An 18,959-nucleotide genomic window follows, 5' to 3' on the forward strand; every position below is an offset into this window, starting at 1 on the left:
TCTGAGTTAAAGGCTGAAAACATAAAATTGTCTATTTTGTAAGCAAAAACTTTCCTATAATTCTAACTAATGGATTACTTGGACTGGAGTCTTGGCTTCACCACCCACTAACTTTGTGACCTTGAAGAAATCTCTTCATCTCTCTGAACTTTAAATATTTAACCTTCAAATACAATATCTGCTGCACATGGCTATAGAAATTATAAAATAAAGCTCAATGATAAAATATGTTCTATGAAATAGTACTTAAGTAGATACTGATCATCATTTCCTTTGACCTAACCAAAATTACACATGACTAGACTTTCTATTTCCACATTTCCTGTTTTTCTACTCAATTATTATCAGACTGCTATAGTTAGGTTGGATGTGTATGTTTCTCCTAGTGGATGGTGAACAACTTGAGGGTTTCTTTCTTGCTTCATAATAGTAACCTTAGCACCACTCTACATACACAACAGAAGTTCAATAAATAGCCACTGGACTGAATGATTGGAATCAGGGACTATACTCAGATTATAAAAATCACAGCATCAGTGATGGCTGTAAGACTGGGAGGGGATATGAAGCAGGAGACTTTAGTCTTGTCCCCACAAATTTTTCAAGATGGGACAAAACAAGTTGGCTGTATAAAAGACTAATTTTCGATCATAAAACATCCCATTGTTTTCCAACTGAACTGAGCAGCGTATTTCTTTTCTCAAGTCAAACACTGTCCTCAAAATGACCAGTATAGGCCATTTAAAGAGGTTTGGAAGTATTTGCAGTGGCACTGATGGGGACTAATTGACAGAATTTAGAAACATGAAACGTCTATTGATCTTAAATTGTGACACATCAAAGAGAAATCTGGTCACATTTAATTTTGTGTATACCAGTCCACTGGATGCCAAATGGCCTAAGATACCATTTCAAGGCTTCTTTGCATTTTCATTCAGGTAGTTTCTCCACATAAGCAGATAATGATGCAAGTTGGTTTTATAATGTATTAACTGAAGCAGTGGTTTGACTATTAACTAAGTGATTTGATTAAATGACAAGCATACCCAGAAAAGGAGGGTTTGGTAGGGGAAGGGAGTGGTGGCTGATGTGAAAACTGTAGCTTCCTTTCACTGATCAAATTTACTAGATCATTACCCAAAGCTCTACTTTATTTTCTGCAGTGTGAATATAGTCTAGATAATAGGAACAAAATTACATTCTCAATGTAATATGGGTTCTGCTGAGGTGGAGGAGATCTGACATAAAGTGGAATCTGGCCTGGAAATCCTATCTATCTCTGGTGGCATTAGGTATCACAGGAATGATGGCTGTTCTATTTGCATCAATTGGAATTAGCCACATTCATCCTTAAGTAGTTTACTCCATATAGCCAGGCACTGGATCTAGAACAGGCAACTTTCTTCAACTGTATCATCTGTCAGGGAAAAGTCTGCTGCAGGTTGATGCCTTTTATCAAGACTACTAGAGTAGATCTACGAAGCCAGCTCTGTCCATAGATGAGAAGTTCTGGTTTAAAAAGGCTAATGTCAGCTGCAGTGGCTGAAGTGACTCACAAAAGAATCTTCTGGGAACAATAAATGAAAAGCTTTTGCTCATTTACTTCTTCTATGCTTAGTGACTTAGTGTCTCTAGGACACTGGAGTCTTGAAGTCAGGTCTACACATGGTATCTGGAGAGTCCTTTCACCCCTATGACTGTAGTTGTCAAGACGGTACTTTGGTTTAGGCAAAGGTTATATGAAGAGCAGAAATGGAGTGGGGATGGAAATTCAAGAAGAGAGTTTTGAGATGTATAATCAAAGTGGCACCATTGACATGTATAAGTAAAGTGAGAAGGCCCATTAGAACCACACAGTTTCAATAAATGAATTTGCATCTTCCAGTCACAGAAATGACATTTCCACTGCCTTGACATTCTAAATATCATGAGAATTAAATGTATGCCAAAAAAATTCCCTTGGCTTTTGAATATCATTACATGACACAAAGTAAATTCAGACAAAGGGAAAAAATTTCTCAGTCCTGACAAGAAAAACACCTAAGCAGCCATAATGTGAAGAATTACAGCTAGACTGCACTGGAAAATAAATGCACCTGGGTTAGAAATGAGGTCACAGCCTGGTATAATGAAGCAAAAAGCATTTTGAGGAATGTGTGCCCTCACATTTCCCCTTCATTTAAATTTTTACACTGGAATAAACAATTCTGTTTGCTAGGCCTGTATGCCACTGGTTCAGAAATGTACCAAGAAAATGTCAACAGGACAGCTCTGGTCGATTTTGTTTATAGGGAAAAAAATGAACTTATAAAATAGCTATATTTACTAACCTGTATAATATGTCCAAATGGTTATAGATGGTGATGAAGACTACATAATTCCTACTCCAAAGCAGTAACCCATAATCTAACATCAAATTAGTTTTAAATAGAATTTCTGTAACATTTAAATTTAATACATAAATTAGGAGGTTATTTTTAAAATACCAGCAAAATAATTGAAAATGCTTGCCTTCATCACATGCCCACATAAAGAGATTTTATTTGAATACATTTCAAACTGTGAAATTGTCACATATATTGGTAATCAGAGTATATAAAAATATATTTTTACTATGTTAACTTATTTTAATTAAAAATATATTCTAAAAAATGTATTCTAACCTGACCAAGTTCTTCATTAAGGTCTGATGTGTTAACCAGGGCTCCTTCATTAATTTCTTCATCATAAAAGTCTTTATCCCATGAAATGAAGAAGGAGCCCAAGAATTTCTGCATCTCTACTGTGACATACATGGAGACAGGAATGATAAAGTTGAATAGAACCATAAATGACAGGAAATCGGTGAACATTTTCAAAACCTAAAACAAAAGAAATAGTTCATGCTAATTAGATGCACAGTTCCATCAGAGAGGTGTAATATGAATTGTTCATTTTCTTTTTATTTAACTGCTGAAAGCACTGCTTTTCCTACAAAGAAGAAACTTTCCATCAACACTATCACTAGTCAAATTATCACAATGTTAAGACAATATTTAAAACATTTTCAATTTCATCATTATTCTTCAGTGTACAAACCTTTGATTTAACACTTTTTCACTTTCTTAACTTGTCTGCTCTCCACCAACCCCAGATATAAATGTGTGAACAGAGCATATATGTAGACATCCATCATACTATTTATCAGAAGCTTATATTAATATGCCACAACTTGTCTTGTATATTAAAACTTTCAACTAAAGAGCTAAAAACAAGCATAGATGCATAAAGTAAAAGAAAAAACACCCTAAAACTTCTTAAATATTTAATGGCTAACATACAACCGAAAGAAAATGCAGAAGCTAACAAAAGGTGACATTATTTGAGGAGCATTTTTTAAAAGGAGAGCTTGGCCACAAAATGCTAGTGTTAGAATTTTCAGATAAAATGAACATTTTTAGCAAAAAACCATTACCTTCAAAGTCTCCCGCTCTTTCTTGGTCTTTTGGTTATACCAAGGTTCATCATTATATGGAGTGCTTTGCCAAACATATTTTAGAGTTGTGCACACTGCAGCTTTGGTCAGTAAGATAAATAAATACACAATCAGGAAGGCATTAATGGATCTGAAAAATAACATATTATGGGTTTGAAAACCATCTAATTACTTAAGACATCAATCAAATATAAATTAAAGTGTTCAGTTTTCTAATGCTTCTCATGAGTACAATATGGAACCACCACACCCTCTGTTACCCTGCTGAAGCGCTCCTTGTAAGTGGTAAAATGGAAAGGCAGCCCTGACCTGTTTGTGGGTTACCAATGCTCACCAAAACTGACTAGCTTAACATACCTTTTAGTATGGTTCCCATAAAGTGACAGAACTCTCCCCCACTGCCAATATCTACTTAACCCTTACAGAAAGAATAGCTTGCCTCCATTTCTCTGCATCTTTTTTTTTCATTTCCCTGAATCTTAAAGGATTAGGATAGAAAGTAGGATAGCAAATGTGAAGAAATTCTCAAGCTTATGGTGGATTCTTTTAGTCTAAAAATGGAACTGTGGAGAGGCTGCATTGATATTCTGAATATCCATGCCAATGACAGAAAGGTCTGTGCCAGAAGCAACTGGCTTGAGGGTCTACCAGGAACTACAGTATTTCAGACTATTATGTTATTTATAGTTATAGTATTTCAGACTATTATGTATGTTGTAGAAACTCCTTGCATATAGTGACCAGAGCACCCAAATAATTATCTAGCGGCAAAATGGAACACTACCACAGTCCAACTGAACTCTGCTTTAGTAGATACATGAGTTTAGGTATGTTATTTATCATCTCTGAGATCATCTTCTCATCTGTAAAGTACAGAGGCTAAAGATTTACTCCACAGAGTTGCTCAAAGGAGTAAACCAAATCAGATATTCAAATCATTGAGCACAGTTTCTGGAACATAAAAAGTGCTCAAAATGGTAGCCACTATCATAATGGATGGTTTTTTGGTTATGGTTGTCACTATTTGGAATTATTGAGAAGTCACTATTTCAGGTCAATAACAACAAAAGAAATTGTAGTGCATACTAACTTTTCAACAGCAGAACGTTTCTGAGATTTCCCTTGGTAGTTCAAAGCCATTTTGGTTTCCATCCCAGTGTAAACAGCAACTCCTAAAGAGTAACAGATTAAAATGAAAACAGGTTGCAACAGATATGGTCAACTAACTCCCCACCCAGTTGCTTCTTCTAATTTTTTTAGACTATGAAAATAGAAATTCTAACCATTTTTCTATTCATTAGTTGCTATATCATTCATAGTATACTTTAATTCTGCATCCTTTCATTAGTTTACCATCCTATAAATTCCAAACACCTAAAAAGAGGCTTAAATGGCAATTATCTGCCATGTCTAATTTTTCACATGCACTGGTTATGCACAGGCTTTTACAAAGCATATTTCTGATAAACATATCTTAAAAACTCTTCACCATATATCCTCTTGGTATTTTTTAGAGTAGCTCCTTTCAGCAAGAGATTTTCAGGTCCCAAAGACCTAAATAAAAAAATGAACAGAGCTTATATAAGCAATGGCATCATCAACTTTGGGGACATTATTTTGCCCCACCACACATCTATCTCCAAGGGGTTCAGGATGTATCTGTCTACTTATATCATATGCTTACTCCCCAGGATGAGTTGAAAGATCTTTCCCTCTGAAGTTACCTGAAGGTACAGCACAGATGGAAGCACAGTACAGAAGTAGCCAGCAACACACAGAGGTAAAGAGATGCACAAAGACATAAAAGGATTATGAGTCATAGACAGCAAGACAAGAACAGGACAGAGCAGCAGACAGAAAAAAAAAAAAAAACCAGAAAGAGAAGGAGAAAAGACTGGGAAAGCAAACTGTCAAGGTGGAAAAGTCAAACTGACATAATATTCTAGAGAGCAAACCCGCCTGCTGGGGGAGTTCATAGGCACCCAAGGTTTCTTTAATTGCCTTTGAGTACAACTCTGAAGGCCAAGTGGAAAAGTTGAGGTAATTAATTGGATGATAGAAGCAGGAAGAAAACATCTATTTTTAAATGACTTACTTCATTAGAAATCATTAGCCTATCATTTTACTTTAGTCCAGGTGATTCTCCCAGCATTTTATCTACTGCCTAGTCCCTCAATTATTCTCCCCTAAATGTTCTCCTGCAGGTATACATGACGACAAGTATAGTGTCTAAAACAGATTTGGGAATACCAGTCAGGGTGTCTGGAGTGCTGCTATTTTGGAAAGCCTCAACATCACTTCCAACACCCTGTCTTGCCTGCTCCCAGGAAACATAGTCAAAGACCCTGCACCACAACCCTACCAATCACAAAGTTAGTTACTTAAGACCCATTAGTGGGATGCTGGTTAGTCATTCCAGGTTTAGTGACCTTTATATCTCTTTCTATAAAGAAAATTATTTGGCTATTTTAGTTGGCTCCTGTGCCCAAGGACAGATTAAAGAAATAACTAACCTGGCAACAGGCTCAAGACCATTACTGTAGATATTGATTCGCCCAACAAACCTGCAAGAAGAACATAATAGCAAATATGTTTGACAGGTCCAGGTAAAAATCTATATACCACAGATAAGAGAATGAATCAAAATACAAATACAACATAGATAAAACTGAATGAACAATAGAAGCCTATTATATTTCTGGGAAAAAAAAAGTTGCATTGATTATATTACAGTTGGTTACATATGTGGTAGACGGTAAGATGTGTAACATTTTCACGTAATTTAAAAAATACTGTGGATTATTAAGAATGTAAACAAAGATTCTAAATTGATCTTCAAGTTCTAGTTGGCTCTGTGCATGCACACACCACCACTCTCTTTTATACCGAATATAAACAATTGGCTTCTATTTTAGATTCATGTGAAGGAAGGTTATCTGGTGCTAAAACACAACTTTCAAAAATGTCAGTTCAGTAGTTCTTTCACTTGAACATGCATCAGGGTCATCAGAGATTTCTGGGGCCCATATCCAGCTTATGATTCAGGTGAGAATTTGCACTTCCACCCAGCTCCCAGGTGATGCTCATGCAGCTGGCCTGGGATCACCCTTTGAGAACCACAGTGTTAGCTTAGACAGTGAATACCTGATCACCATCTTGGAAATTTCTAGCCTGTGTTTTGCAGCTGATCTCCATACTGAGCTTGATCTGATCACATGGTTAGGCACACGGTAATCTACATTTCGGAGCACTGGGGTAAAGGCCCACTCCCTTCTTAACAAGAGTGTTATGATTGTTTTATAATTAGCATTATGCATTTTTCCAGAAAAGTGGAACTATTTTATATGACTATATACACAAAACATGAAGGTCTGTGCACTCAGTCATCATTTAGCAGTGCACCAGTGCTGTGCTAGGTGCTCCTTACCCTAAGACAGAGAGTAAAGAGGCAATTACAACACAAGTTTCATTACCACTGAGGGGGTGAAAGTACAAGATATTCTGAAGTCACATAGCAAGAGAACTCAATCTAAACTAGACAAATTGGGCACAACCTTCCTTGTCCATTCTCCTTCATATTTAAGGTAACTGAAAAATTTAGGAGTTGCCCTAAAGATACACAAGTATTCTCTAACTCAGGCAGAGTCAGTCACTCCCTGTTATGTGCTTCTATGGATCTTGCACTCACTCACCTGTATTATCTCACTAGATTGTAAGTCTAGCTTTACTTTCTACCGCCTTTGCTCATGGTGAAAATGAAGCATGGCTGTTGTGGTTGTGGTCCTACTTAGTTCCTACTGGCAAAGTGGATAAAGGAGGGAAAGTGGAAAGAAGGAACAACAGGAAGCAGGGAGAACATTGTTCTTGAAGTAGAATAAACATTTTATCTACTGCCGGGCACTGGTATAAGCTACATTTTAACCATTTGGTTCACCATTATCACCACAGCATTCGTTAATAAGATGGCTGGTAGAGGTAGTAGATGCCATCTGTAGTGGTGGAACAGAATGAAATTAATTGTGAAATTAATTGTTCCACTTGGGGATAGAAACCTGTCACTCTAACCTCATTAATACCAAGCTCTAATCAACCAAACTAACCAGTCTTAAAAATCAGATGCCAAATTTTTGACAAGCAGAACTACTGCAGAAAGCCTTAGTGATATATAATTATTATACCATTGTACTGCTCCCTCAACTTAACTATTTGTTGTGGATAAGAAACAGTCTATTTGCAATCCTCAGTTCATTATGAGCATCACACACAGGAGAGCAAGCCTACTAACTGCATAGCCCCTATACCTTTCTCTCTTTAATATTAGATGACAATATGAAAGGGTTTATTTTTGTTTTAATTAACTTTAGTTAATGCATCAGCTTGATAGATGAGCCTTATAGGATAACATAATCTTAAAATGTGATGGATGGACATGTTTACAAATAACAAAAATAAAAGAAAAATCACAAGTAAGATGATTGGGCCCATAATGATTTATCTTAGGCCGGTAGTGAACAAGGCCGATTTGATTCATTTCCCTGCCAGAAGGAAGGAACAGCTCATAAAAACACAAATGAAATGAGGCTGGTAAGTGGTAGATGTTTCTTTGCAATACTGGAAGCAAACAGAAGCAGAGCCAACAGACAGCAATAAAATGAAACCAGGTGATACTTACTTGTAGAGGTCAGGTTGAGGCTGTTCACATTCGATTGCAGCTCGGAGGCTATCAATGGATTCGGCTGAACACAGTGTAATGGTATCACGTACTGCGTAGTGTGTCTACATGAAAGCAGCAGCAGAAACAAAACAAAACAAAAGTTTCTTTTCATACTCAAACACCCACCTGATTCAAGGAACATAGTTTGAGAAAGAGACTTTGCCAAAATCATACAAATATTGATGCCTACTTCCCAGTGCATAAGTTCTATGGTATTATTCTTATATAATATATTACAAATAATTAGAAAGATAATCCTCTGTTGCAAGAGGATTTCAAAGATAATGAAAAAACTGAAAGCTTTTCTTGACAATGACAGCACAGAGAATTCCATTTGTAGCATGCATATAATTAACTGAAAACCCCATGAAGAATTAAATGCATTTATTTTTTCCTCCTATTTATAGAACTGCGACCTTTTATTTTGCTCACCAGTATATGGGGATGTAAATATGCACATATAAACTGAATATAACCTTTTGGTCATAAGAACACTAACATTTTGCCAAGAGCATGAAAAAAAATATCAATAGTTTCATTACACAAATAACATAATTAATGATCTTGAAAATGTTCAAAGTGGCTACATTTCATAGAGGGAGAAGAGAAATGATATGTCTTGGCTTAGTCAGACAGTAGAATATTCTACCAGTGTACATTATGTACTTCATTCACCCAGAACTCAAGGCAGACTCCAATGAACCCATTTATAAATCAAAAAAGGGCTCATGTGTACTCAAAAACGCACCACTAACGCAGGAGGGAAAGCTGGCGGTCTGCAGGGAACATTGTGGAAATGCCTGAGTTATCTTTAAAACTGTCCCCTGACTTTCAAAACTTCTGTGCTTTCAGCTGACTTGAACAGATCAACTTAACTGAAAAAAGAAACACTTTCAAGTTTTCATCCTCTAAACAACTTTTTCCCCTATTAGGGAATCATTAGGTAAATTTCTCAATTTTTATCTTGACATTTCCTCAAATAAGACTTTGTTTTTGAACTGTTTCAACTGGACTAGTTTATCATCATGCCCTTGAAGTACAGAATTAGTTACCAAGCAGACATTTAGCTTCCTTCTTTACATACTGAGTCCTGTGTCCTCAACCCCAGATGGAATAAACAAGCAAAGTCCTCCAAGGATCCACAGAGGTGAGCACATTAGTACTCTTCCTCAAAGGTGGCCAAGAGAGGATACATCTTCATGCCCTGTGGAGCTCTGGACAATGGCCAAGAACTGACTGTGCCAGGAGGAACTGGGGAAGTAAGTTATCCTTCAGTTTGAACAAACTTACTTTAACATATTTATAATTTCCTCCTAGTTGTAGTAAAGCAAACATTTGCCAAACTACAGCCTAAGGTTTTATTTAAAAAGTAATAATTTTATCCCAGGTTATATTTTCTAATATGCCAGAAACAAACATTTAAAAAAAATTTAAAAAATAAAAATAGATCAAACTGCAAGGTTAGAGTACATGAAGCTATTTTTAGTGTTACAGCTTCAGCCTACGACTGCTCTCATTTATAAAAGCCTAAATAAAATATTGAATGGTTATGTCAACATTAAATGCAAGCAGTGCTATAACAAATGTGGTTGCTCTTATTTGGGGTGTGGTTTTCCCTTACCCAACCCCACCCTTTCCCCCAAAGTTGAGTATTTGCTCAGAAGTTCAAAGACAATTATATAAAAGTTGTTTTCAAATACAAAATGTACACAAATAGGGAAAAATAAGAAAAAAAGATTAGGGAGTAGTGGGAACAAGTATTGTATGAATACTCAAAATGTTTGCACAAGGTTTAGTTTCCATTACCTTGCAATTAGATTCTCCATCAAGACTGGCTGTAGTGACATAGCAGGTTCCATCCTCAGTACAGGATGATAGAAGAATAAGATCACAGGGAAAGGTTTCATCTGCATGTACCTCCACTACATCACCAACCTAGAATGGTGAGAGAGATAATTGGAAATACTCTTCATTCCAAACAAAGTATACCTCAAACTGAAGTCAAAATAGTAACAAAGAAGTCTCCTACTCTGGGGCTTAGAGAGTGTCTCAGCATCTTACACCACGTGAAAGCTGATGAAAGAAGTATTACTCAACAGTTGAAATCTTCTTTAAGGTCACAGAGAGTTATGATGCTTCAGATTACCTTAGTACTGCACTTAAACAATTTCAGCATTCCAGAACCTGTTTGTTCTCTGACATTTCTGGCATTGTTTGATAAGACAATGACCATTGTCATCTTCATGAATGAATCAAGAAAATCTACATGTCTCAACCTGAGCACTTCACAAACACTGGGCAGCCAGACTCCTACTCTGTATTCCACATATTTCAACATGGTTTGCCTTCCATGTGGTAATAGCTATTATTGCTGAGCGCCAGTTCCTTCTTCAGTGCTCAGAAAACCTAAGTTAATTCAAGGTATCTATTCTTTCCTGTAACATTGAAAAAAATTTTTTCAGATAGATCACGTTGCAACAATTCATCTGCTATCAGAAGAACCAATTAATACAGCAATGAGAAACAATCAGCAATAACCTTAAGGTCAAGTAGAGGAAAAACATTAGCAAAGAACTCATGAACCATATTCAACACTGGTTGAAAGGTAGAAGTTTGAAACCTGAGTTTATGTCCCAACTATGTCACTTAACTTTATCACCTTGAGTAAATGCCTAGATGATTGCAAGTACTACAGGACTGATATACTGGTGAAGTGTTTGGTAAAGTACCTGGCACATATATTCACCATTGGTCAAGTATTAATTATAATTATTGCTAATATCCTGCAACTACTTTACTCCCAACTTATGAATACTCATGACATCTTTTCTGGGAACAGTTTAAGAAATCAGCCAGTCTAGTGCTTCCTAACAGTTTCCACATTGTGGCACATACAGAAAAGGATAAGTGACACTTTTGTATAGCAACCTTAGATGGAGGCAGGAGCCTGCTAGCGGCAGTACATAAGCCACAGTAGGAGGGAGTCAATATCTGGCACTCCAATCTGGACACATTGGTTGTGAAACATTAAATGAACAAATGACATTTCTGCCTTCTACTTGCAACATGATTTGGCAGATAAAGGTGAGGACTTCAAGACCTATTTAGGAACAATATTATTTTCTTTACGAATCCTCACCAGTAGCCAAGAGCAACAGCATCAATAATTGAAGTAATTTGTAAATAATGTTTAATTTTGTTGGCTATTTCCTTCCTCACTTGCATAAACACGTTGCTTATATAAAACCACAAGCTATACTTAAGTATATAGAAGCACTTTCAAAGTCTGCTCTCTGAATCTTACAATGTATTTCAGGCCCACCTCAGGTGAGAAAGCTGCTTTCATTGCACTTCTCTAAACTTTAAAAATACTTATTTTCTGAAATAGGTTAAAAGCCGTTTTCTCAGAATATCTTTGTTTTATTCTTTTTCCTTTACTCCATTCTCTGCATCCCATATGCTGAACTAGGGTAGATAGGATCTGAAGTACCTCAGCCAGTCACATTGTAGCAATTCAGCATTATTCAGCATGAGAACCAAAGGCAGCCTATAAAGTGCATAACATTAAATCTGTTGCTCTGGGGGCACTACATGAAACAAGTAAAGTAGAAGTCTCCCACACCTTTTCCCTTTCCTTTCATGTCCTCTTTCTGACATTGTAGTCACCCTTCAAAACTCCCTAAGCCCCATATAAAAAGACCTCCATCTTCCAAATTTCCTTCACCAGGCTTCTTTGCCTTGAGGTTGATCTCAACCAGGTATAATCCTAATCAAATCAGTCCATGTTCTTATGTGGAGTGTCAATTAATTGAGTTCTTTCTGGATTATTTGTGTGTGGGAAGAGATATTTACAAAACAAAAATGGCTAAGCATTTGATTGCTTGGCTGTGGGGTGGGGACTGCATGTTCACTGCAATGGTAATTCCATTAAATGTTTTGAAGCAAAGGAACAACTTTATTTTATTTAAAAAAATAAAGAAACTCTGCAGAACAGGGAAAGTAGAGGCACGGGGAAAATGGAATAATGGATAAGACAAGTGGTTACTGATATAGTCTAAGCAAAAAATTATAAGCACTCAGTTAGGTGAAAGTAGCAGAGATGAAAATAATAGTTAATGTGTAAATATTACATAACTACATGAAGCACTCAATTTTACATATTAACTCATTCAATTCTCACTTCACAATAATCCTACGAAATACAGACTTTTATTTCCTCTTCTTTACAAGTGATGTAACTGAGGCAAAGGGAAGTTAGGAAAACTGTCTACGACTAGCAGAAAGAGGAAAAGTTGGACTTTGAATCAAAGTAAGTCTGGGTATGAAACCAATGCTTCTTGCCATGACTGAAACAGGTGACTTGTGATTAAGAGAGTCAGTAGAGTTTCTGTACTATAGATATAGGAGTTAAGAGAAGCAAAAAATAAACAAAAGATAAAGACTATATCATCCTTTGCTTAGACTGTATCATCCTTGGTTGGGCCTGAGCAGCTGGGTGAGTAACAGCGCGACTGAAGAAAACGCTATTAAATAAGACAGAGGAGATGAGAAGAACAGGCTTAGAGGCAGGCGGGAAGAAGGAGAAATCAGGAATCTGGTTGGGCCGTGTCAACTGGGAGACGCTTACTCATGTCCAGAGAGAACTGTCAGGCCCGAGCCTCAAGGAGATGTTCTGGATGAAAAGAGCAATTTGGATTCATTTAGCATTTGGATGGCAAATGAAGCCATGAGACAGGACAGAATCACAGGTCTATGGAGAAGAGAGCTGAGAAATAGGACTTAAGGAGTTCCAGTGATAAAAAGTTACTTGTAAAGGAAGGAGTAGGAGTTTTGGCATTAGAAAGACGAGTAGCTAGACAGAGTAAGATACTCATAGGGATTATCAGGCTTTAGTGCCAAATGGAAATATACAAAGGTTGTGCTCTGGTTCTTCCATCGACGCATCAACCTAAATGTACTGAGATGGTTCACACTTCTCATGGAGTTTAACATACACTGCCAAATAATTTTGGATAAGGTTGCCAATATTACACAATGGGGAAAGGACAGTCTCTTCACAAAGGATACTGGGGAAACACACCAAAAACAAACAAACAAATAAATTGAAGTTGGACCTTATAATATAAAAAATAACTCAAATTGGATTAAAAACCTAAATCTATCAGACTCCTTGAAGAAAACATGGGGGGGGGAGCCTCAGGACATTGGATTTAGCAATGATTTTTTAGATATGACATCAAAAACACAGACAGTAAAATCAAAATTAGACAAATGAGAATATGTCTAACTTAAAAACTGTACATCAATCAATAGAGTGAAAAAACAACCTACAGAATGGGAGAAAATATTTTCAAATCATGTATCTCATAAAGGGTTAAAATCCAGGATATATAAGGAAATTCCTCAACACCATCAAAAACAAAAAAACAATTTGAAAATGTGCAAAGAGCCTGGGAAGATATTTCTCCAAAAAGAATTTACAAATGGCCAATATGTACATTAAAAGTTGCTCAACATCACTAACCATTAAGGAAATGTAAATCAAAATCACAATGAAATATCACTTCACAGCCATCAGGATGGCCACTATCAAAATAACAGAAAATACCAAGTGCTGGAGAGGAGGCAGGGAAATTAGAGGCCTTGAACATTGTTAGTGCAAAGGTAAAATGATGTATCCACTATGGAAAACAATATGAAGGTTCTTCAAAAAATTAAAAATAGAATTACCTATCCAGAAATCCTATTTCTGGGTTACAACAAAAATAATTCATCCCAGAAATTTCAACTCTGGGTTATCTCTAAAATAAATCAAAAACAGAATCTTAAAAAGATACTTGTCCTCATTGCAGTATTATTTACAATAGCCAAGAGGAGGAAACAACCCAGATGTCTACCAACTGATAAATAAAGTGGCATATACACACATTGGATTATCTAGCCCTAAAAAGATGGAATCCTGCCACATGCTACATTGAAGACATTATGTTAAGTGAAATAAGTCAGTCAAAAAAGAATAAACACTGTATGATCCCATTCATATTAAGTATTTATCTAAAGTAGTTAAAGTCACAGACATAGAAAGTAGAAGGGTGTTTATCAAGAGCTAGGGGGAGTAAGAATTGGTGTTTAGTGGGTAAGAGTGACTACCACAAGATGAAAAAGTTTTAGAGGTCTGTTGAACAATATGAACATACTTAACACTACTGAAAAATAATTAAGATGGCAAATTCACTGTTAAGTGCTTTTATCACAATAAAAAGTGAAAAAAAACTTTAGATTGGGATATTTGTGAAAGGTACATGTAATAAAGAACTGTTAGGCAAAACATATGAAAAACTCTTAAGGGGCCTCCCCGGTGGCGCAGCGGTTGAGCGCTGGGTTGCGAAGCTGCCCGCGGCCTCTGCGGCGCCGGTTCGATCCCCGGCTGCTCCCCAGCCACCGGCGGAGGATCCCACATGGTGCGCAGACCTCTCCTGCCGCCCGCTGCTCCCCTCAGCAGTGTACTTCGGTCCTTCTGCCTGCTCTGCTCCCCGCTCTGGCTCTGGTGAATTCTCTCACCCTCCCGCGCTTCTGACTGTACCCAGTGCATGTATAAACAAAACAAACAAACAAATATAATAAATAAATAAATAAAAAAGCATGCCTCTATAAAAAAAAATAAAATAAAATAAAAACTCTTAAAAGTTAATTATGAAAGTGGACATTAGAGACACCTCACTAAAGAAGATACTCACTTGGAAAGTACACATATGAAACAAAATCTGTTATTAGGGAACTGCAAATTAAAACAAGGAGATATCACCGCACACCTATTACAATGGACAAAATCCAAAACACTGACAGCACCAAATGCTGGAGAGTATATTGGGTAATAGGAACTCTTATTTATTGCTGATGGGAATGCAAGACGGAAAATGCACTTTGGAAGACAGATTGAGTTTCTCATAAAAACTAAATAAACCCTGACCATAAGATTCAGTAATCACACATCTTGGCATTTTACCCAAATGAACTGATCACACAAAAACCTACACATGAGTCCTTAGAGCATTTTATTCATAATTGTCAAAACTTGGAAGCAACCAAAATGTTCTTCAGCAGATAAATAGAAAAATAAACTGGTATGTCCAGACAATGGAATATTATTCAGCATTAAAAAGAAATGAGCTATCAAGCCACGAAAAGACATGGGGGAAACTTAAATGCTTATTATTTAATGACAGAAGCCAATCTGAAAAGTTAAATATGGTCTGATTTTGACTTTCTAGAAAAGGCAAAACTATGGAGACACTAAAAAGATTAGTGGTTGCCTGAGATTGGAGGCAGAGCACAGAATATGTTTAGGGCAGTGAAAGGATTCTTCATGATACTATAATGATGGATACATGCCATACATTTTCTAAAGCCCATAGAATTTATAGTAAGACTGAACTTTAATGTACATGATTACCTTTGGGTAATAATGCTGTGTCAATATAATCATCCACTGTATTAAAGAAACCACTTCATGGGGGATAACAATACTGGTACCTTACACGCACACGCACACGCACGCACGCACACACACACACAGAAGTTTTATCTCCAAAGTTAAAAATTATGGAGACAGGGGTATTTGGGATCTCTGTGTACTTGTGCTCAATTTTGCTGTGAACCTAAAACCACTCTAGAATATAAAGTGTAATAATAATTAAAATAAAATCTGTTGGAAACAAAAAATTTGATGTGGAGAATTCTAAAACTTTATTGAGAGGAGTCTTATTGGGGAATAAGCAACGATCAATGTGAATAAAAATTAAAAACAATACCTTGGAATTGTCATATATTGCTGGTGGAACGTAAAATGGTGCAGCTATAGGGGAAAACAGTTTGGTGGCTCATGAAAAAATTTAACACAGAATTATTACATTACCTAGTAATATAGTATAGTATATACTAGGTATATAGCAGGTCCTTGAATAAAGTTCAGTCATTTAGTTCAAGGTCAGCAAGAATTCTTTTTATCTCATCGTTGTAATAAAATGACATTAAACAGGACGTTATTCAAGGACCTGGTTTCATCATACAGTATGTTATTTCACTTAAAGTCACAGTTTATAAGAGCCTATCAACAATGTTAAGTATTTACTGTACATCCAAAAGAAATGACAACAGATATTCAAACAAAAATTTTACATGAATGTTGATAGCAGCATACTTGTAACAACCAGAAGGTAGAAAAACCTAAATGTCCATCAACTAATAAATGGATTAAAAATGTGTATGCAGGGCCTCCCTGGTGGCACAAGGGGTTAAGACACAACCTGTGAAGCTGTCCACAGCCTCTGCAGCATGAGTTCGATCCCCGGCCAGGGAGATGCCCACATGGCGCAGCAGACCTCTCCTATCTCGCCCGCTGCTCCCCTCAGCAGTGTACTTCGGTCAATCTGCCTGTTCTGCTCCCCACTCTGTCTCTGGTGAATCCACTCAACCCCCGCACCTCTGACCTGTATCTCAGCTCTTGTATGCATAAATAAATAAATCTTTTAAAAAACTGTGTATGCATACAACAGAATATTATTCACAGAAAAAGAAATGAAATATTGACATATGCTACATTATGAATGAACCTTGAGAACATTATGTTCAGAGCAGCCAGAGACAAAAGATAACATAGTACAATGATCCCATTTATATGAACTATGTAAAATAGGTAAATTTATAGAACCAAAAAGCTTAGTGGTTTCCAGGGCCTGGGGCAGCGAGCTGTGTGGGTAGGAATTCGGCCCAACTGCTTAATGGCTATTGAGATTTCCTTTTGGATTTATGAAAATTGTCTGGAATCACACAATGTTGATAGTTGTACAATACTGTGCATATACTAAAGGCTACTGAATTATATATTTTAAGATGATATGTTTTTACCACAATGAAAAAAAGAATGAACTCCAAATATTGATACCTTGATTTTTTCACTATCTTTTTTCACTCGCTCTGCATTTTCAATAATGTAAACAGTGCTCTTGTTAACTTCATTGTCAGCTCTGTGTCTCAGCCAATCCTCATATCCCTAGAAGGATAAAAATAACTATAAAAATAAGCTAACAAAGTAATAAAGTTGGTAATAAATTTTTATAGCCCTCTTCATGAGTCACCAGTTGATATTTATACTTATGGTAGGAATTTCAATTCAGAATGCTAGAGATAATGCTGTATGCTTTCATAGCAAAAACCAAAACATGCTTTTAAAATACCTCTTAGGTAAATATGTCATGTTAAAGGGTTTCACCATTTCACTGTTAATGAAAACAGAAGAATCAGAGCTTCAATGTTCTCCATCTGTGAAGGATTATGATTTATTATTCTAATTCTACTCTTATTCAAATTAATGTTGATTTTTTTCTACTATTAAATTTTTTTTTTAATTTTCTATATTTTTAAAAAAAGTTTTCTAGGCTTTATTTTCTATTGTTGTAGAGCGCTGGCATAAACATCTCTTAAGAAATATAATTCCACCCCAGGAACAGAAACTAGTAGAGGCAAGTAACAATTATTTTAGTAGAGAATCTATGGTAAACTTTAGAAATCAACAGTTACACTTCTTTGCTGAATGGATGATAAAACATAAATCAGTATTCAATTTTCACAATTTAAAATAATCACAATAATCACCCTAAGGTCTTATGGTTCATTTTTTCTTTGGGCTTTTTGTCTGGAGTAGATTTTAAGCCAAAAGAACTAAGGAAGAAGGATGTTCATTTGTTTGAACATGACCTTTTTTTTTTTAACATTGTATGTGCCTTTTCAAATATAACTGCTGAAAACTCTTGATCGCTTCCCCTTTTTTCCTTAGGTACTATATTCATTCCTATTCTGTCCCTCTTTGTGACAAAGCTAGGCTATCATTTCATAAGGCACTTTCTGTGATGTCAGTGAGGAAAGAATGGACCTAACAGGAGCTAGTATTGGGAGTAAAATGAATTAGTAAAGCTTTTGGAAACCACAGAGGCTATTCATAGAGCAGTAATTCTATGATACTAAAGAAAACAATCCTAACACCCTAAGGGGAAGAACATTCCAAAAGTCTTTATTTAGCAATGAAACATTTGATAAAATATTCTTGCAGTTCCTGGTAGGAAAGATAGAAGACCAGATAACCCCAAGAGGAAAGGCACCCTTGTGCACAGTGCTGTTAAGCAGATCTTCATTTTGGGAAGATCGTTTTAACTTTGGGAAGCTTTTTAAAGTGCTTTGATAACTCTGAGTATGTCTGAAATTAGCCAGCACCTGTTGACTGTCCCAGTACATGACACACATTGCTAAACCATCCTTTTACCTCTAGTTTCCTATTTTCAATTTTACCTGGAATTCTTCAAAGATACTATCACATGAAAGTACTCAAAATACTTTGAAGACATCAACATTACAAACTGGCAGTTTGCCGGTTTTCCCAAGAGACAAGTTTCCTCTACCCACAACCCTCTTTAACAGCATAAGGAAAGACAACCAAATTAAAGTATTTATGCTCTTGACTTCTCTGCTATAGTCAACAACAAAAACTAGCATTGGAATTTTTCAGTTATGCTACACTGAAGAAATGAATGCACACTTAAAAACTCACCTCCCATTTCTCAACTGAGCTGTACCTTCTACCCAAATTTTTCTTTCATGCTTACATTTCCACATAAAAATATTAATGAGGAAAGGATCAGAGAAATTAAAGCTGTATCTAACAATTATTTAAATAGGTTTGCAACAGAATTAAATATAAATTAATTCATCAAGGAT

At 36.2% G+C, this 18,959-nt stretch overlaps 1 protein-coding gene across 1 annotated transcript in view; it reads right to left on the reverse strand.

Annotated features, from left to right (window-relative positions):
- ATP11C (ATPase phospholipid transporting 11C (ATP11C blood group)) overlaps positions 1–18,959 on the reverse strand; it is a gene marked incomplete at both ends in the record, with an annotated part of 150,336 nt that overhangs the window by 47,050 nt on the left and 84,327 nt on the right. The window contains 8 exons of the mRNA XM_084259229.1: positions 2,664–2,861; positions 3,455–3,605; positions 4,566–4,647; positions 4,965–5,029; positions 5,989–6,039; positions 8,148–8,251; positions 9,996–10,124; positions 17,134–17,241. Coding sequence (XP_084115355.1) covers positions 2,664–2,861; positions 3,455–3,605; positions 4,566–4,647; positions 4,965–5,029; positions 5,989–6,039; positions 8,148–8,251; positions 9,996–10,124; positions 17,134–17,241 — 888 coding nt within the window. The remainder of the gene's footprint in view (positions 1–2,663; positions 2,862–3,454; positions 3,606–4,565; positions 4,648–4,964; positions 5,030–5,988; positions 6,040–8,147; positions 8,252–9,995; positions 10,125–17,133; positions 17,242–18,959) is intronic.

The sequence above is a fragment of the Talpa europaea genome (assembly GCF_964194135.1).
Source record: "Talpa europaea genome assembly, chromosome: X".
Taxonomy (NCBI): Eukaryota; Metazoa; Chordata; class Mammalia; order Eulipotyphla; family Talpidae; genus Talpa; species Talpa europaea.